Source organism: Micropterus dolomieu, linkage group LG13 (genome assembly GCF_021292245.1).
Source record: "Micropterus dolomieu isolate WLL.071019.BEF.003 ecotype Adirondacks linkage group LG13, ASM2129224v1, whole genome shotgun sequence".
NCBI classification, from domain to species: domain Eukaryota; kingdom Metazoa; phylum Chordata; class Actinopteri; order Centrarchiformes; family Centrarchidae; genus Micropterus; species Micropterus dolomieu.
Genome location: NC_060162.1, coordinates 20,123,171 through 20,144,211, shown reverse-complemented (window position 1 = coordinate 20,144,211; position 21,041 = coordinate 20,123,171). Strand labels below are relative to the sequence as shown.

Here is a 21,041-nt window from a genome sequence, read left to right as displayed (position 1 = left end):
AGTACTTGTACATGGTGGACATGGGAACAAAACATATGCCTAAAATATGTAAACGCAGGAGCACATTCACACAGATGGGCAGGACACACGTACAGATAAAAATATGCTGGGAGTCAACTAATGTGCTTGTTTCTCATAAATAAGGTAACTGAACAACAGTTATACACACACACACACACACACACACACACACACACACACACACACACCGTCTCTTTACTCTCAAAGACTGTTCACTCCAAGTCCATCAAACCTTTTAACTGCAAAGGTTTTTAATGTGTTTTAATGTCTCTGGGATGTTTAACTGTAAGGCCGTCATTTCGCTAAGTAGCTTGCTGCACAGTGCACAGAAGGGAGGGGTTAGAGGTTCCACTCGTTGACAGTAAACAAATCTAAATAATTCAGAGGGAGATTTTATTTATTTGCTATTTATCAATTACTGTTTCAGGGTTGGGATCTAATGTGTGTGTGTGTGTGTGTGTGTGTGTGTGTGTCTGTGAGTGTATGTTTAGAAAAACGGAAAACCCAGAATTACAGCATGATTGGATTTACAAAAACCTTAATAGGGAGGCAACACTGACAAACAATAGAGACAGGTTAGACACCTCAAAACGTTTTTTGAATGGTATGTTAGGGTTGAAATGATTATTTTTTTATTTTTTTTTAAAGAACTGTTGTTGGCTGTCATGTGTCGCTCTGTAGTTTAATTTGCAAAGCATGCTCTAAAACACAGTACTAAATGAACACATTCACTGCTTAATAATCATGTAGACTGTTTAAATTAGGATTATGAAACTACACATTAGGCTTGATGAATACACAGCTGGTCTCACAGGCAGCCTATTTCATTAATGTGCTTCTACCTCCCTCTGCTGGCAATTAAAGTGTATTACAATTGTGCATCTGTTCATGCAATTCAATATTGCATTGCGCACACATTTTTAGTTTACAATGCTTTTATGTTTATCTACACCAAAAACACATAAAATAAATTAATAAGACTTTTGCCTTGTGCTGTTCACAATAAAAATGTAAATGAAGCCCTGATTATTTCTTTCACTGTATTATCAGGGGTAAGTTACTTGGCTGTTTGTGGCAAATGTAAAAGCAAATGCTGATAGTGAGGCACAAACTGGGGCTACTGGAGACCAGTGGATAAAATAAAACAGTTTTGCATATTAATCGTTAAGAGCATACTGTAATTTTTACAGTCAAATTTGAAAAAAAAAAAAGGTAAAAGTTATGGGTAGTGTTGAGGTGAGGGAAGGCTAACTGTGGGTTGTTTTGGGCTTACCTGCTAGGTAAGGTTAAGGTTAGCCATTACCAGGACTCCAACAAGCAGCCAGCCCAAATGGTGTTCAAGGTTAACAGTTTAACTTGTACCGACCATAGACTGCAAACAGAGTTTTCAGAATTGGGAGGTAAATAGTTACTAGCAAGTGCTCCTAGCTAGCTTACTCTGGTGTCGGTTTGAAATGCCGCGAAAAGTACCTTTGCCTGCTGGAATTCATTGATAAGCCCCGCCCTCTATCAGCCCGCCATTGGTAGATCTAAGTCAGAATTTTAAAATATCATTAACAGTGACACATTTAAATTAGAATATAGTGAGACATGAACTCATATGTTAAGGCCATTGTTTTTTTTTACTTCATCAGTTTCACATGAACAGTGTCATCACATATAATGTTGCACTATGTGTATACATATGTATACCACTCTAAGTGATTTTAGATTCAGACACGCAACACAAGACACAATTTTCAGGTGGATTAAAACAGCTTTATTAGTGTACACTGTAAGAAGTTGTCTGTATATGTAGAATAGTTGGAAAGCCTACGAAGATCATAATCAGTGTTTGAAGAAGACAGAAATCCTAACACTGCATTGTCTAATGGAATATGCTCCGTTGATACAGTAGCAAGAAAAAAGGACCAGCATGTATGGCAAAATAAGTACAGCTATACAATAACATCACTAGTGACATGTAGGAACTTCACTTTCTCCAAACAGCCACCTTCTTAGGGATTCATCTGAAAGAGGCTCATTTGGGGATACACAATTGTCATCACAATAATAATAAGTATAAAAAAACATTGTGTAATCTTTGAATAGGAATATGGACCCTCAAAATGTGTAGATGTATCCTACATCAAACCTCATTTGGTGTCATCTTCTATCTCCAAAACACACTTCTCAGGAAGTGAAAAAAGCTAGTTGGTTTTGGGGTACAATGTTGGGTGGCACTCACTGAAAGAAAAAGAAATAAGTAGATACAAAGGCTTTTGCTGGACCTTGACAATATGCATGAAACAGCATGTCTAGCCATCAGAAAATACACTATGCATATTTCTTAATGCGTAAAATGTTTTTCAGTATTCAGTCCAAACTATTTAATGTCACTGCATAGAACAAACATGTGGGTTAGCAATGAGAACAATCTACTATATTTTCATATTAGCATGTGTACTGACTTTGGCGATGACAAGTCCAGTCATCTTTTTGCCTAATAAACAAAATACGACAGACCAGCTAAAAGATAGGACTGACAGGTGGACAGACAGATACACATACAGAGAGACAAACATCACTTCATTTGGCTGGTTTCAGTCTGGTTACAAGTGAGTAATAGAAAAAAAATCTAATCTAATCTCTTTCTAAAAAAGTATAGTTCATGATTTGCCATGGTCAAGAAACATAAAAAAAAAAATAATTAAAAGGGACCATGATTTGCTTTTGAGATTTTTCTGAAGTGTCAATGTTTTTGGTTTGGTCCAAGTGCTGAAGTACATCACCCTGTAGCAGAGGATGTCATCTAAAAATGTGTATCAAATGAAAATATTGAATTATTAAGTTTCTGCAGGATGCTCACAATATGTATGATAAAACATCAGGATTTCTGGACTTCTTTATCTGCCATTATATGATAAACTAAGCCTTCATTAAACCTTCATTAGGTGTCCTACAATTGTTTTTTAAATGTACGTTTCCCCCCACATGTTGTAGTAGTGAATAATCAAATAGAAAATGTGTTTACATGCACATCAGCATTACTGCGCACCAAGTTAAGACCACTGTCAAGTTTTTTTTTGGTCACAATTTGGAGAAAGTCAAAACAAGCTATCTGGAATGTGACAGTATGAGCCAAGATAGTATATTTTTATATACATGTCCCACTTACAACCCCATTTCTCATGGTGACATTCTGCTTCGCGGTGACATTCATTAGGGTAAAGAGGCCTTGACTGGGATATAATATCATGTGTGCATGTAAACACACTCGCGGTTAATGAACAGTGTTCAAGGAGTCTTGAGAATTAAACATCTGCATTGGCAGCAGCTGTCACACTGCAAACTGGAATGTCCTGTGTTGCTTAAGTAAGACAGAATTCAACAAATTCACTTTCCAAAGTCAGAGAATACCAACTGCTTTGATACTGAAAAATAATACTGTATTTGATCTTCATTTTCTAATGACCATGGTATACTGAAAATTAACATATTTTCAAACAGGTATATTGACTTGTAACAATTTGCAACTAACCAAAACCCAAAAGGACATCAGCAAATTGCAACATTATGATTCAGCCAATACAATTAAATACTGGAAAACTGCAGCTATTAGGTTTTCATCAGCAATTAGGTTTATGACACAGTGGACCTGCAGTGTACAGGATATACTGTAAATACAAACATTCAGTCTTTGGGGCAGCACTATCATAATTTGGGTCCTACCCATAGAGCTGAAAAATTAGTAACAGCAAGGCAGGATACAACCTTCCAAAATTACCAAACCAAAACCATTTTAGCAGCCAAATCAGGTTTTGATTAATAGAGGATGGTAAATATAGTGACTTGGCCTCTCAGTCAGTGGTAAATTCAGTGAAAATGTTATATCCTACATACTTCATCATCAAGCTGTGATCATTTCAAACAGAGGGCATATTCTAAAAAAATATTCAATTCTAATAAAAAGGAAGAAAGCTTTGAAGATTTTAAATATATTCATATATATATAAAAAAATACATGAAAATACAAAAACGCAGCTAAAAGAATATGTAAAGAAAATAACAGCTGTGTTGTATAACTAGCTTGTCCAATGCTTAAAGCTTAAACACTTTGAGTTGAAAAAATTTGAACTCCTGAAAATCAAATGGATGTTTTTTAATAAGCCAATTCAGACAATATAAGGAATAACATCTTTTAAGTGAACATGTATTATATATTTTTTGTAACTGTCCAAACTTCAATTGGGCTTTTCAACATTCCTATCTGTACATTTCAAAGCATATCTTGCTGTATTTTACATCAAAGGCAACTTATCAAGGGATATAGGGCATAATTTGTGGCAGTGCAAGTATGGTATAGAAGCAAATATTTGAAAGTCCCACACTGCAGGACTTCCATTTTCATCTTCCTATCAATAAAATGTCAATAATGGGGAAACCCTGCATCAGTCCAAGTATATATATATATATATATATATATATATACACACACACACACACACACACACACACACACACGAGGCTTGTGCGATGACTACATCAGTGGAACGTTTAGAGATGGGTGTCTTTTTGTCTGTTAGACAGCAGGGGGAGTCAGTGAGGCTTAGACTCTTGGAACTGCATTTATCTCTTCTTTATAAGCAAAATGCACTGTTAAATGTTAACAAAAAGAATCTAAGGTGGGGGCAAACTGTTAATTGTCTAACACCGTACGCTTTTATTACTATCTGAAACCAAGTTCACAGTGGAGTGACATGTACCACGCTCTTGTGCTGAGAATTCCTTAGCTTACTTAATCATTCCAGTTATCTGTAGTGGTTAGCCACTGACCACACTTTACAATAAAAACTCCTCACACTCGAACATCTACCCCACTGCACACCTATGGTTGAATAGGATCAATCAACATTAAAACACAGGGGAACTGATTTGTCGTTATTTCAAAGCAAAAGGGTGTTAAAATAGTAAGTTATGGAAAGGTTTGTCTGCGTGACAGTGTGTGTGTGTACATGCGAAGAAGGGGCATACATCAACTTGTTCTTCCAGTGGTCACCCCTTTAAAAGAGCTGAAGACCGTCAGTCTAGCACAGGAACATTGGGAGAAAAGCACGACAAGTGGAAATCTCAGATAAAAATGAAATTTTGGTCACAAAAACCAAGAGAAAAAACAAAACAAACTCATGTCCAGGCGCAAAGCTGACTTTGGTTGAACATGAGCCTGGAGTGGCAGTACTACTGTTGGTCAACCTTGTGTGAATGGAAATCTTGACGCTGAATCAAAGTTGTGCTGTGGTAGGTAGTGAAGCGGAAAGGAGAACTAGTGGTTGGAGAGACTGTCCTGTAAATTAGAAGGTCACATGCTCAATCCCAGAAACAGCTGTTCTCATTTTATTTTTGAATATAGTCTGGTCCATTTTGACATCACTCTCTTTGTCATTTTGATATTGCAGGGTCATTTCAATTACGAGGTCCATGATTACTAGAATGTCATCGTTAATCCAACAGAGCCAAAGGTGATCAGGCTCACTGACACATCAGTGTTAACATTCCACTATTGTCCATCATGTCTTCTCCCGTCCTCCAGGTCCATAGTGTAATCCTTTCCTTTTTCCACTTTCATAATGTTGTTAGCACATCAGTTTTAAGACTGCACGGCGGTCTCCCTTAAGACATACTGGTCAAATGTTGTGAGATGTCAGTTTGACTTTGCGTAAGCAGCAGCAGCCAAACCCTGTCTAGGACATACTGGAGCAGCGCACTGATGGTGAACCCATCTGGGTCAGCACCTTATCCAACCACTGGAGGGGGCCATTGAGATGAAGCTCAATCCAACATGGAGTGCTGGTTACTGTCTGACGTCTGCAGAGATAAAATAAAGCGTAAGGGTAAGGAAAAACATCTCACTTGTTTTGCTTGGTCCAGTTGAGGCCCAAAGTGTGATATGTGATGGATCTTTATGGGTTATAATGTTAATCACAACCCTAGTAGCATTTCTAGATGATGACAGAATCCCCCCTATGTTCACGTAGTAGTATTTTCATTAGTACTGAAAGAAAATACTGACAAAGTGATAAAGTATTTATACTCATTATTATCCCAGTTGTTACCTGAATGCTGCATAAAAAGTTTTGCTAAGATGCAATAACATTGTGATTTGACTGTTTATGCTGCTCCCTGATAAAATAAAAATGTTTCTGCTGATACCTGTTCAGAAAAACAAACAAACAAGAAAACCGATTCATACATGTTAACCTGTTGCTCAGAAGGTGCCTGTTATGATGTTATGATCGTGGCTCTGGACTCTGATGGTAACTTGTTATAACAAGCTAGATAAAAGGTAATGCCCTGGCAGTGGCAAATAGCTTTGGTTTCATCTTTGATTTGATTACATTAACATTTAAGTTGAGATTTACAAGAAATATTTTATTGCTACTGTATAAGGCGAATGCTGCTGGTATAACAGCCTAACAAAGACAGGGTAGACCGAAGAGTACAGTAAAAGAGAATGGTGTGCGTAGCATACCTGTACTCTGCTCCCCAGCCCTTGACGAAGCTCATTCTGATGGTGCACATCCTAGTTAGTTGGTAGACTGCCTCAAACCCCTGATTGACTGACTGGGCCAGCAGTGCAGCAAACTCCTGGTTGTTAAAAATCTTCAGATTGCAGCCTAAAAAATAAACAAATGCAAAACAATTGTCAAACATAGACTAGTCATCACCATCAGCAACAGTTAATTCAGACATAGAACACCTTTCTCCATCTTGGTAAGTTTGAATTTTATGAATGTGTTAGTTACACCCAAAAGGTTAATTATTAATTACTTTACAACAATGTGTGTTTTCAAAACTGGTGATTTCACTTCACCATTTCTGCGCACTTTACTTCAAAGCACCAAGCAGAGGCATTGGAAGGTGTGGGTGTATTGTATGTTGGTGAATATTCTCCACAATGCTGACAAGACTGACCCCTGAATGTCCACAAGATCCGCGTTTCCTTTTCTGTACAATTCTGTGCCTTGGTAATGATACTGTTCACACTGCTCATTTGGCCAGGAATGAAATGTTCAAAGAGTCATGGGTACAGATGAGTCAGTGAGTGTGGGTGAGAGTCTGAGAAAAACTGTCATATTGTGGAGGGCATTAGTGAGCTTTCTCAAGCTTCATTTTAATCAATATCAGGTGAAAAGAAGAATAATGTTCAGCAACAAAGCCATCATAAAAGGTAAGCATAAAGTTTTATTTGGTGGTAGCAATTCTTGTTCCTCATTATGGATCCAAGATGCCAGATTTAAGTTTCAGTAGGAGCTCAGTCCACTTTTTGTTAATAAAATGTCAACTGTGCAAATATATCCTAATTCCAAAGCAGAAAGGAGGCCTTTTGACAGTTGTGTAGTATCCACCAGGCTCAAAAAACAGAAAAAAATACTATATATGTATACAAACCTGGTGGTATCTTGCAAACTGTGGCAGGGTGCCAGCCGTATCGCTGGTTGCAGTTAGGACTCTGGACAAAAATGGCACTGTCGCTGAGGCACTCAGCGAACACCTCCCCTCCGATGTAATACAACCTCACACCACGACCTGAGACAGGAAAAATGTGAAGATAAAAAAAAATTACAAAAAGAATGGGAAGAAGAATGTCCATAAAAAAAATAATTTAATGCGAAAACTACTACTTCCCATAAGCCTGACAAACCTTGACCTAATAGGATTCCACTGCCTTCCCTCATCTTTACAAGTTTCCTTCTCTGTAAAGATATTACTTTGCTCAAAGAAAGTTAACTTTGTTAACTGTACTGATAAGTTACTGTACATCTCCGTGTGTGTGTGTGTGTGCGCGAGTGCGCTTGTACCTATATGTCTCCTTGTCATTTCGACAGTTGCGTTCCTGTTAACATTGCTGAGGAGCCCTAGACAGAAGCGTTCAGAGTTGGAAGGGTCGGTGAAGCCATCGACTGTCAGAGATGGCTGTGAGGCGTGAAACGTCTCTCCAACCCGCTGGTTTAGCTCATAGTAGGCTATCGAGCACCAGAAAGCTGGTTCGCTGTAGGTAACCGGCTGAAGGTCTGAAAAGAAATGTATCACATTACATATTCAAAATCCTTAACTCCTTTTTTTCTATCACCTCAATAGCTAGCTTTTCTACACCTTTATATTTGAAGATTTCAGTTAATTTTCAATACTACCATGGCTCTACAATAAATCAAAATACTTCTCACTTTTTACTTTAAAGAGTTCTACACTGACTTGCAATAGAATTGAGGAAAACTGATACAGAAATACAAATAAAGCAGTCTTACCCAGGCCATGACTGACAGGTGACAGGGTGCTTGGCGACATTTCTGCTGGTGAGCCTGGGAGAAACAAAAGAGACATCATATAACACATTTTAATAAAGTGTATTACATTTGATGTACAGATTGTGTAAACTAGGGAATATCACAAAAACTGATGTAACAAGTCGATGCCAAAATTCTGAAAACATGACGGTACTCATTTTTCTACAGTACAGTATGTACCGGGATCCAACAAGTGCATCTGAGACGACAGCTCTGATATCGTGTATGGAAACCGGGATGAAGTTAGTTTAATATTTAACATTCGTTGGTTTTCACAGCTGTTACTTTCAATATCTCCGTGTTAAAGCTTAGATTTTTCCTAGTTTTATGATGTTGTGATGTGATGTTGGAGAGCCAATTTAGGCTAGTGTTTCACATCAACTGAAAATCACCAACGATGCAGTTTGCAGCGCAAATAAGGGAATGTCTGTCTAAGGTACCCGACAGTATGGTCGGAGTCAGGGACAATCTTAAAAGTGCAATAAAATAGGAACAACCCTTAAAGTTTGTAAAAACAAGTTAAGGAAATTAATTGATTAATTAATCTGGCATATTGCAAGGTTGTAATTTCAAATAGCTTGCTCATTTATGAATATACTGACATCAAATAAACTGTCATCTGTCCTGGACATCCTCTCACAACTTTCACAGCTGTTAGTTCTTTGTAATTTTCATATGATTTGTTTTTTAAACGAGTGTAGTTGTTTGTTTTTTACTGTGGTATCAAAATGGGTATAAAGAATTGTGGAATTTCACTGGCATTGGTATTGACTACTAAATTTCTGGTATTGTGACAACCCTAGTGTAATTTGTACTGCTTATGTTCACTTCGGTAATAATGTGTTTATAAGCGCAAGAAAATAAAGTTTGGCTTTGAGAATGATTTTAATGTCAAAACTGATCTTCTGACCCTCAACCTTACAGTGTGTCCAACTAGTGAGATATACAGCTGTATGTAGACTAGCACAACACTCAGCTAGTCTACCTGTTTCCATACTTTGACTCATCTGCTGGTCACTGGTCTCTCCATCTTCACTGATGTAGCCAGGTGGAGGAGTCTCTGTAAAAAACACAACATATGATAAGAATGCATTTTAAAGAACACACTGCACATGAGAAAGACTGCAGGTCTATGTGTGTTCATGCAAGTCATAGGCTAATAAAGGTCATGCCTCTATGATCATATGTACAGTACAAACAACCACCAAACTGGCAACTGTAACTTTAATTAACTTCTATTTAAAACAAATCTATTGGCTTGATTGACAGCTGACGTAAGAAAAAATAAAATGTTCCTGCCCCACATACAGACCTGGTATGTAGTTATTAGGAGGGTCTATGCCAGCAGGGAAGTTGGTGTTTTCAGGGATGGAGTTTGTAAAGTCATCTAGAGGCGGAAGCTCTGTCAGAATTTCTGTGTGGCGTGGCACCAACACCGGAGGCAGCACTGGAGAGAAAAGGAAGCGTCACTGGCAGAGGCAAATTTGATTTTGCTAAAAATCATATAATTAAATGCATGTTGTTGTTTTTTTACGAAGTGTGCTGTTGCAACAACATTGTGCTTCTTATACACACACGAAAACACAGGGAAATAAACACATCCAGAGTGGTTTCCACTACACAATCTGGCAAAACTACAGTGAAGTACAGTAAAGTGATAATGCCAATTTTAGTTGCATGATGATTGATTATAGACCTTCAAGGCACCGTGAAGATCACAGCCAGCAGCATTCAGATTAAAAACTATTTCAAGAATTATTACCAGGCGTCTCCACTCTCTGGTAATGGTAGGGATTGACACACACTTCATCCTTTTTGAGGTTGAAGGCATACTGGCAGGCGTCAATGGCCCTCAGCTCATGGTGGCTGTGAAGGTCGGGCCATCTCCACAGGCGGCAGTAGATGACGTGGGGCAGGCCCTTACGATGGGACACCTGAAGACGCCCATCCAGTGACCTGAGAAGGTTGGGACAGAGGACAGCTCATTGATATTCACAGGGCACCATAAACTGGGCGGGATGTTTAGAAAGGTTTGCACTTTGCAGCGAGGCAATATCCAAATGGAAACAAACAGGACAAACAAGTAAGGCCACTAACTCGCCAACCAGCGGCGTTCAGGATGCTGGTTATGTTTTATGGCTAAACCTCGTTTTATGAGACTCATCAGCACAGCTACAAAGAGCAAGGCAAGGCAAGTTTATGTGTATAGCACATTTCAACAACAAGGTAATTCAAAGTGCTTTACATAAAACATAAAAGCAACAGGGAAATATAAAAAAGTTTAAAAGCAACATAGGGGAATTGAAAAAATACGCATTAAAATATAATAAAAGTTACAGTAATCTCTGAAACTAGTATCCAAAAAACAAAACACCACCACATTAATCTTTTCAGCTCCTTTGTAAATTCAGCCTATAATTTACAAACCTTGCTTTACTGCAAATAGGATTGTTTATTATAGACACAACATCTCTGTGGAAATCACCCTAAAACCCATCTTTATTTATTTTGAAGAGTAATCAATACTACCAATTCATCTGTAGCATAGGCAGTGAACATCACTCACATTGTGTGACATCTTTGCTATTGCAACTCCAATTGATGTACATTTTCATTAAAATACAGCAAAATTATTCCTTATTCCTGTATTATATAAATCATTATTGCACTAATGGCAGTGATATGTTTTTTTATGAGGCTATGACATTATAGACTGTTTCAAAGGCTTTTGATGATCTTAATAAAAAGAGGTGGCCACACAAGCCAGTATGTAGTGATACTGTAGACTACAGAAAGACATTAAAGACAACATTAAAGGAACAGGTTTGAAGAGATGGATAGGGATTGTTGATTCATTGTGTGTTTAGAGTGCGTTTGAGTATATTCACCTGCTGTGGTCATGGTATCCGTACATGCCTGTAGAGTCCCACTGCTCTATCGTGTGGCCTGTGCCTAGACCCCATAGATCTGAGCAATTACTACAGACAAACATACACGCGCACACAAAAGACATGCATACACATGTGCACACACAAACACGCGTACACACACACACAGGACAAGTGCAAAAAGGATAAAAATAAAAGCAAACAGATGGTAAACATGAGGCATTTCATTCCAAATTAGTAGGATGAAATCACAAACATGTACAGTTGGTCTCTTATTGGCACAAAGGACGGAAATTTTAAAATAGAACCGCACTTTTCAATAAGAGACGCTAACTGGGTGACAGGTGATCATGTGACAAATCCAAACTGGACAGAGAGTGATGTGGTGCAAACAGGTGATGTAAGGGGGGTAGAGGGGATTGAATTGTGGCTGCCTGTTAAAACTTATTAGATGAAAGGTGACGCCAGATGAATTGATTTTAAATAATAATTTACATATGTGATCAAACTCGCACTGTAGAAAGATATGAATAATAATACCTCACCACTTTATGTGTCTTCAAGGGTTTAAGGTTCAATAAGCTGCTGCGATGTCTGCTTGCATTTGCAATCTAAACTACACATAAGTCACATTTCAGCACATCACAGTATTTCTAAGATATGTATACAGGTGAAACTTGAAAAATTAGCATATCATATAAGTTCATTTATTTCAGTAATTCAACTTAAAAGGTGAAACTAATATATTATATAGACTCATTACATGCAAAGTGAGATATTTCAAGCCTTTGATATAATTTCGATGATTATGGCTTACAGCTTATGAAAACCCCAAATTCAAAATCTCAGAAAATTAGAATATTGTGAAAAGGTTCAGTATTGTAGGCTCAAAGTGTCACATTCTAATCAGCTAATTAATCCAAAACACCTGCAAAGGGTTCCTGAGCCTTTAATTGGTCTCTCAGTCTGGTTCAGTGGAATTCACAATCATGGGGAAGACTGCTGACCTGACAGTTGTGCAGAAAACCAGCATTGACACCCACCACAAGGAGGGAAAGCCTCAAAAGGTAATTGCAAAAGAAGTTGGATGTTCTCAAAGTGCTGTATCAAGGCACATTAACAGAAAGTTAAGTGGAAGGGAAAAGAGTGGAAGAAAAAGGTGCACAAGCAGCAGGGATGACCGTAGCCTGGAGAGGATTGTCAGGAAAAGGCCATTCAAATGTGTGGAGGAGCTTCACAAGGAGTGGACTGAGGCTGGAGTTACTGCATCAAGAGCCACCACACACAGACGGGTCCTGGACATGGGCTTCAAATGTCGTATTCCTCTTGTCAAGCCGCTCCTGAACAACAAACTACGTCAGAAGCGTCTCACCTGGGCTAAAGAAAAAAAGAACTGGTCTGTTTCTCTTTTCTGATGAGAGCAAATTTAGCATCTCATTTGGAAACCAAGGTCCCAGAGTCTGGAGGAAGAATAGAGAGTCACACAATCCAAGATGCTTGAAGTCCAGTGTGAAGTTTCCACAGTCTGTGTTGGTTTCGGGAGCCATGTCATCTGCTGGTGTTGGTCCACTGTACTTTATTAAGTCCAGAGTCAACGCAGCCGTCTACCAGGGACATTTTAGAGCACTTTATGCTTCTTTCAGCAGACGAGCTTTATGGAGATGCTGACTTCATTTTCCAGCAGGACTTGGCGCCACACTGCCAAAAGTACCAAAACCTGGTTCAATGACCATGGGATTACTGTGCTTGATTGGCCAGCAAACTCGCCTGACCTGAACGCAATGCCAAGAGAAAGATGAAAGACATGAGACTGAACCATGCAGAAGAGCTGAAGGCTGCTATTGGAGCATCCTGGTCTTCCATAACACCTCAGCAGTGCCACAGGCTGATAGCATCCATGCCACGCCGCACTGAGGCAGTAATTCAGGCAAAAGGGGTCCAAACCAAGTACTGAGTACATATGCATGATTATACTTTTCAGAGGGCTGACATTTCTGTATTTAAAATGCTTTTTTTATTGATTTCATGTAAAATTCTAATTTTCTGAGATTTTGAATTTGGGGCTTTCATAAGCTGTACGCAATAATCATCGAAATGATATCAAATAAAGGCTTGAAATATCTCAATTTGCATGTAATGAGTCTATATAATATTAGTTTCGCCTAATTTGAATTTCTGAAATGAACTTTTGCACGATATGCTATTTTTTTTGAGTTTCACCTGTACATCTATGCAGCAATGATATGTGACTGCACGAAATGTGTCAATAACAGAACAAAAAAACAAAAAAACAGATACACAACACGTGTATGTACAAACACAAAGAGTGTGTATAACTGAAGAAAGCACACATCCCGACAGTTGCTAACATGTTCTCTAAAGCTCTTCGGATGTTCTTTTCCATAGCATCTTGGAGAAGAGAGGGGAGTAGGAGGCGATTCTGTTGTCTGATCAGAGAAAAGAGAGTTGCCAGACCAGTCTGTACAAGACCCGGTATCTTGGCACTTATCAGCCAAGCCAAAGTGTTCTACAACTACAAGCCCCATGTAGACTATCCAGACGCAGCTAATGTCTTGCCTTCTTCCTTTCTCACTTAAAAGGTCACCACTACAATCCCTACTGGCAGTCTGTCAAAAGTCCTCTCTCTGAGCATGACTCCTGATCCTCATCCACTCACAAAGCTAGACTTGTATGTTAAATCTGCAAAACATCACAAGGATATCTGCACCCAGAGCTGATGTACACCGTTTTTTAATTTATTTATTTCAGGTTTATTTAACAGGGACAATGCACACTATTAACATAAATAAATGTATAATGTGCAAGAATTAACCAAAAGGCTATTTTACATCTGCTGTCCCTGGACAGATCGTAATAGGTCACACCTAAAATGATTAAAATAGTACATAAAAGGTTAAGCCCAGTACAAGTAAAAATTGACTATAAATGTATAAATTTTTTTGACTAGACCAACATAAAAACAAGAACAGTCTACTGTTCAAAAAGTTACCCGTGCCTGCTATCTCTTGACACAGCTGAGGACTTCCTGTTACCTCCACTCAGAGAAATCTACATAGTCCTACACCTGCTATCTCGGAGAAATCCTCCAGACACCTCTTTGAAATTCTCCCCCACCCAAGCAAAAACCCCAGACAAATACCAACAGCCTAAGAAACTTTTTTTTATTTATTTTCTTTTTTTTTTAAATCAACCATACTTTTGTGTTCAAAGGGAAGTGATCTATGCATCATCATGCCATCTACCGGAAACTACTGAGCTCTGTCGTCAAGCAGTTCACCCAGGCCTACAATTGGATGGCAGGTTTGCCTCCAACATGGAGCTACTTTAACCAAGCCACCGTAAATCTGTGAAAAGTGATGGCAACAGAAAACACTTTCCATTGCCACACTTCTGTTTAAACTCACTCCTTTCAGTGTTTACCATTTGCTGACCAATGGCAACACGTTAATACAAGAAAAGCAGCTAAGCAAACGAAAGCACTTTTCCATATATTTATTTGTGTACTACCAACAATTGACTTCTTCACCAATTGGTTCAGCACAAACAACAAAAAGTAGCGCAAAACAAGTAGGTGATTGGTGACTCATTATATAGAGCTGAAAGAACGTTGCTTGTACGTCCCAAACCCTGAAATTCAGAGATTTAAAAAAAAAAATAATAATAATAATAATAATAATAATAAAAATTTCTTGAAGACAGCAGCAGTATTCAAGTAAATGTCTAACATGAACCACCGTCACCTTATCACTACCACTTCAGAAGCTACTATCTAGCCTACATTCCTGAGAGTGAAGAAACAGAGAGGCCTGGCAAAGACACTTAAGCCTCACGTGCACGTTTTATCCCTTTTCCACATGTACTTCTCTAAATTCAATGAGACTAGTTTCGGGTATAGTGTTCAGCATACAGTATATAACCACATACCGTGTGTTGATATATGCTGCAGTGTCATCTTGGGTCAACAGTTTTCATGTAATCCTAGCACTGCCCTGCTTCATACTTTATTTGCCGAACTCCACAACACTCACACTCGCAGTACCGGCTACAATGATGAGAGCTCCACTGAACTGCACTTACCTGAGCCAGCACTGATGCTCACACTGGTTCAATAACTTTGATATTAAACACATTTAAGCTAGCGTGTCGATTCAAAGTGTAAATCTACACAGCATGCATTAAGGCCACAATGTGATTAGAAATGCCTGACGTCAGCCAGCATTGCTGAGACACTATCACCCCACCAGGAACATCGCCATCTGATATTACTAGAGTCGTAGAAGATGAACCCTTCCATAATACATGAAAAGTAAACACACGCAGTACTAGTATTAGCACCGCCTCTGCTAACCCAGACACCTGCCATATTTATTTATCCTGCCACCTCTTCAGCTTCTCACCTGGAGGTCAACACAATATGCTGTCAATGCAAATACACTGATAGTTGTCTAACCAAATGCATGCCAGATTTACATTGATCACATTGTAATACCCATAATAAATGGGTAGTCTTGAGGCCCGTGTGTGTTCCTACCTGTCAAAAATTAACCCGAGGAAGCATGGTGGTGTGGTGATAAGGAATGGCATTCTTCAATGAACGACCAAGCTTCAAGACACCATTTTTAAAAACAAGCTGCCCTGTTGAACTGTATTTGAGCAGGACACTAAATCCCCATCAGCTCCAGGTGAGCCGTTTTCTGGCGGACGTGGATGAAACACAACTACTCTGCAGGGACAGATTCTATTATTGATAGTTTATAATTAAAAGGAAATTCAGAGAGAAAGAAGAGAGAGGGTGGATTACATAGAAAATTTGAGACGGGAAGCTCATAAAATCTTCACAGAGCAGCCTAGTTATCTCCCCTTTCTGCAGATCCTCTGCGGATTGATTGACGTTAATCACATGCTTCTCATGGGGCTCCCCTGACTTTGCCACCTTTCTCGTGGTAAGGTTTCACCTGGTCTGGTGACTTGGCTCGTGTACCTAGTCATGTGACACAGGAGAAGTCTACACTGAAAGCCACAAGACCTGTAATCATTCCGATTACACATCTACAGTATTAGCAGGTTTGGGTGGACAGTTCACTTTCAAGACAGTCAAACGACTTTTTTCTATTCTCTGAGGTTAAAGTGTTCCGTTTCCAGAGGAAAGTGAACAGATATAATGGATAAAAGGTTTATTTTTCCTCCTTTGCTCTTTTACAGCCTTCGCAAAGACATTCATCATATGTGGCGATGTTACAGTGGATACGACACATGCCTCTGGTGTGGGAGACCCGGGTTTGATTCCCACTGTGACAGCCACCAATGTCTCCCTGAGCAAGACACTTAACCCGTAGTTGCTCCACAGGATATTATAGCAATTTTAAGTCGCTTTGGAAAAAATTTTCAGCTAAATGACTAATTATTTAGAAGTATTAATACTTTGTTAAATTATTTCTTCTCTCTACAGTTTTGTCATAGGTTGTAAACTTCCATTGTTTTGTTAATAGTGGAGAATGTCTTCAACTTTCATCATTTTATATATATATATATATATATATATATGTCTGTGGGAGCTGGTGTGTGCACCAAAGCCCAGGGTAAACGTATAACGCCATCCTAAACTGACATCAGCCATTCAGAATGCCTTTTGTCTTCTTACCTTTTGTTTACTATAGTCTGCCTGATTATAGGGTTGAGCCGATGGACAATGTCATCGTCCATTAGCGATTGCTGACCGACATCACAATGTTGAGTAGGCATCGTGATTGTAAAACCGGCAAAAAATCTAAATTTTTCACATTTTTTTTCAAATACATGGTATCTAAACAAACTTCATTTGCAGAAGGACAGAGATACTGGTGCTCGCAGAGTATTGGTGCAACTCTAGGCTTTTAATACATAAAACAAAAAGCTAACTGATGATTAATGATTAACATCCGATGATCTTAATCCAGATAATGCCTTCCAACAAGCTAAGCCTATGTCAAACTGTAATGAGATGAAAGGAAATACTGAAACATAGTTTCAGTATATCAGGCAGTTCAGGATTTTGTAAAAAGACCAAAGCGTAGGCACGATCAGAGCCTGTCACTTATCCAGCGATTGATCAAAATAGAGCAAACCATCCAAATCGCAGCACACAATGGGGAACGCGCAGACATGCTTCCTGCATATAGTTAAGACAACTTTGGCTGGCATCGTGTTGGACATCTGTTTCCTCCAATCAGGTTTCACTTCTGCTGCCTTGCTAACCTGCTGAACAACAGAAAGCGGAAGTGGACCTTCTGTTGCACAACAAAGACTTTTCTTACTGCAAGCCTGTGGGTACCAGTCACCCTCCTTCTTGCTTTCATGTGTGTTGACACAACTCGCTGCGCTGATCTGTGTTGGTGGTATTGTGGTATACCAGTGCACAGGGACTGCGGATGTGTGCTTGTCTGAATGTGAGCACGACTCGATGCCATGTGTTAGTGCTGAAGCCATTAGTTGATTCGTTTTGATAATTCATAATAGCATGACACATGGTTGTTACAATTCCCTACAATAATGACCACGTTGAGTGTGAGTGTGAGTGTGTGTGTGTTGTGTGTGTGTGTGTGTGTGTAAGCATGTAGAAGACAGAGCCAGAAAGGCCGTGGACATACCGGATGTGTGTTTGTCTTCATCTCACCTGGGTATGGTGACACACTTTGTGTTGCTGTTCTGCGTGCTGATAGCCTTCTCTAGCTCGTCCAGCTGCCCCGTCTTCTTCACCTTCTTCACCAAGCTTTTCACAGCCTTCTCACACCATTTCTCCTCCTGCCCACCTCCATTCTGCTCCCCGACTCCTCCAATTCCTCCCCCTGCTCCTCCACTCCCTGCAGGAGTCTTCTTCCACCCCAGGAGGCGTTTCACTACCGGGGGAGTGAAGGGAAGGATGGAGGACATGGTGGCTTATGTATGTATGTGTGTGTTTTGATGGCCCTCTTAGTCTGACGTAAAGAGAAAAAGGGAGAGGGGAAGGAGGGTAATATGGTTGATGGGTTATTGTCTGAACTCCCACTGGAGTTTTTTTTAAAACTATATAAACACAGAATATATGTATGCGTTTTTAATTACTGTCTAGTTGGAACTAAGGCATCAGTCTAGATGAGTCTTGGGAAATATCAGATTGAAAGCACACAACGTAAGGAGTGGAGAGGAGTACATCCAAAGACACCTAAGAAACAGAGGGGGAAAAAAAAGAAAGCACACATCAACACGTGTGAACACAAAGAGTTACAGTTTGGAAGCATTCACGGATTCTGTTCCATATTCACCATTCGTCTCTCTGTAGGTCAACCTCTGATAAATACATTTTACTGCTGGTGCACGCTTTGCTCTGCTGTTTAGTGCTTTTCGATTATAATAACAAAATAAACAGGTTTGCCATCTCACAAAACCACTTAAAATTTTGTGCATTGGTGATTATTAAAGTGAGCAGATGTATCCTTCATTTACCACTGTTTTTACTAGTGGCAATTTATCATATAAACCTATCACCACCCAACATTTCACTATATATACCAAACTGTTGGGTCACTTGATCTCATAGATGTACATAAAGCTGTAGTTCTGAACAAATCATTTCTTTGTGTACTACCAACAACAGAACCATGTACTTTTGCAAAATTATCCATTATATTCCATATGACAAGGCTGTGGACGATCCAAACCAATACATGGTCTCTTTTCTTTATGAGGTCAACCTTTAAAGTCATGTTCAAGCAATGTTTTTTTTTTTTTTACTGAGGTGACAAATCTATGTCAATATCTAAGCTGTTCCTATAGTAAAACTATGCTAAAACCAGTGTTCACCCTCTCATACGGACTTTGTTAAACCCCTCTTAGGAGCAGGGTCTTAAAGCCTTACCACACAAAGCGTGCCGACTCATTCAAACCTTTTAAGTTTCACAGATCCTTTTGTCAGACCGTCAACCATTCTGGCAGGTGAGTAATTCACTATTTTGAAATTCCTATCAGGCAGGCAACAGTGCTGAAAACAGCTACCAAAATATGGAATTCTATGGATGCAAAACATGAGTTTACATGAGCTCTGATTTGCATATGTAACCTTATCCTTTATTAAAGTTCTCATTTTACTGCCAAGATCCATTTTCCAGCGTAATGAGGAAACACACATGCTCAGACAAAGCAAGTCCAGAAAGGATCTACAGAGAATACTCAAATTGATTTGTTAAATCAAATTTGAAATCGTATCTTTTTTCCGTGGGCCCAGTCATCTCAAAAAAGAAACACTTTTGTCAGGTGTAGATTAGAGCACCACATTATTTATCAAATAGGCTTAAAATATAAACAGATAGCAGCACAACCTCTCAACTCAGGTGCCAGGGAGGAAGGGAAGAAGGGATAACTGTCCTCGGCATGTTCCTCTGAAAGTCCAAGCTCCTTCTAAGAATCCATTTCCCAGTCTTAACCCTTGGACTGCTTACTTAATAGTGCAAGTATGAATGGTTTTCAGAACGAGGCAGACCTTTCCTGAAAATAATTAACAACAGCCATACTCTTAGTACCTGCAGTTGCTAGTTTGTTGTCTAAACATTCGAGCATGCCATCCACTAGGGCTAGCATACACTACATAAATAACTGCATTGATGTCTAAATAAGAGAAGGCTGGAAGTAAAATACTGTAGGTTGGTCAATACCTTGATTGTGACCACTGAAGAGTATTATATAGCAAAGTAAAGGATCACTTAATATTGTGGTTATTCCTTTTGCTAAAGGTTATACACGAAAGGAGGTGGGATAAACTCTTATAACAACATAAAAACACTGCTGTATGTGGAAGCCTATAAAACTGAACAGAAAGTCTTAATGTAAGGAACAAAAAGCAAAAAAAAAAACGTGCCGATGTGGCCACAATGTATATGTCTACTGGAAATGCTGACCACGGCTATCAGGGCCTTGTGGGCAAAATAAGCAACCTTATTTTGTCTGCAATGTCTCGTCTTTTTTTTGTGATACACTGTCTGTTTGGGTTACTTGTTCCCCCGAGACCATACACACAAAACACACACAGCACACACGGTTAGAAGAATAAGCTAACGCTACAAACGGCAATTCAGACTAATCAGCCACTGGATGTAGACTTTGACAAGCCACAAAAAAAGCGAGTTCATTTCACAGATAGGTGACATTTGCTGTGATATACAGGCACAGTGAAGAATATTCAGATTTCTTTTGTCTCGAAATGACAGCCCCCCTCCTTCTCCTCCTCCTCCCTTCGCCTCCAAAAACAAACATAAAAAAAAAAAAAGGAAAAAAAAAAAAAAAAAAAAAAGAGAGTACGAAAAATCCGCTAGCAAGCTTGCTACTTTGTGTCACAGACAAATAAACAGGTCTGTTGCACGTTCCGTCGCTAACAAATCCGATCAGTTTCATTGTTAAAAACACACTTACCCGACGAGGAGATGAAAGGATACTAAACGGCCTCTCAGGTGTCTGTCAGAAAAGCCTTCTTGTTCATTTAAAATGCACCGAGAGAGACTTTAAACTGTATTTTCCACCTCCGAGCCGCCGGGATGATGGCCCCTCATTCAAAGCGCAACCAAACATGTATCGCTTCATGCAAAACATTAACGGCAGCGAGACGACTTAATGCCCCGCCTCCTCTATCTTTCTATTGGCTGAATCCCGGGGTTCAGCCGATAACCTGTTGCCAGACGTGTGTTTTATTGGCTCGAGGTCGTGCCTGTCATACGCTGTTACGTACGAAGGTATGTCGGTGATGTTTGTCAGTGGGTACCTTGATTGTCCTTTTGCACTT

At 39.2% G+C, this 21,041-nt stretch overlaps 1 protein-coding gene across 3 annotated transcripts; it reads right to left on the bottom strand.

Annotated features, from left to right (window-relative positions):
* Positions 1 to 1,757: 1,757 nt before the first annotated feature.
* Positions 1,758 to 20,822, bottom strand: smad2 (SMAD family member 2). 3 transcript variants are annotated; one of them, XM_046066670.1, is made up of 12 exons: positions 20,675 to 20,822; positions 18,335 to 18,434; positions 17,907 to 18,207; positions 11,234 to 11,323; positions 10,108 to 10,301; positions 9,658 to 9,792; positions 9,331 to 9,405; positions 8,307 to 8,360; positions 7,860 to 8,072; positions 7,450 to 7,587; positions 6,530 to 6,674; positions 1,758 to 5,865 (listed from the first exon to the last, which is right to left on the bottom strand). In XM_046066670.1, exons 3-12 carry the CDS (start codon positions 18,161 to 18,163, stop codon positions 5,742 to 5,744), a joined length of 1,425 nt encoding a protein of 474 aa, XP_045922626.1. In that variant the 5' UTR covers positions 18,164 to 18,207; positions 18,335 to 18,434; positions 20,675 to 20,822; the 3' UTR covers positions 1,758 to 5,741. The 3 variants fall into 3 exon arrangements, with proteins under 3 accessions (XP_045922626.1, XP_045922629.1, XP_045922627.1); XM_046066673.1 differs by having other exon boundaries at positions 9,343 to 9,405; XM_046066671.1 differs by having other exon boundaries at positions 17,907 to 18,434.
* Positions 20,823 to 21,041: the final 219 nt, after the last annotated feature.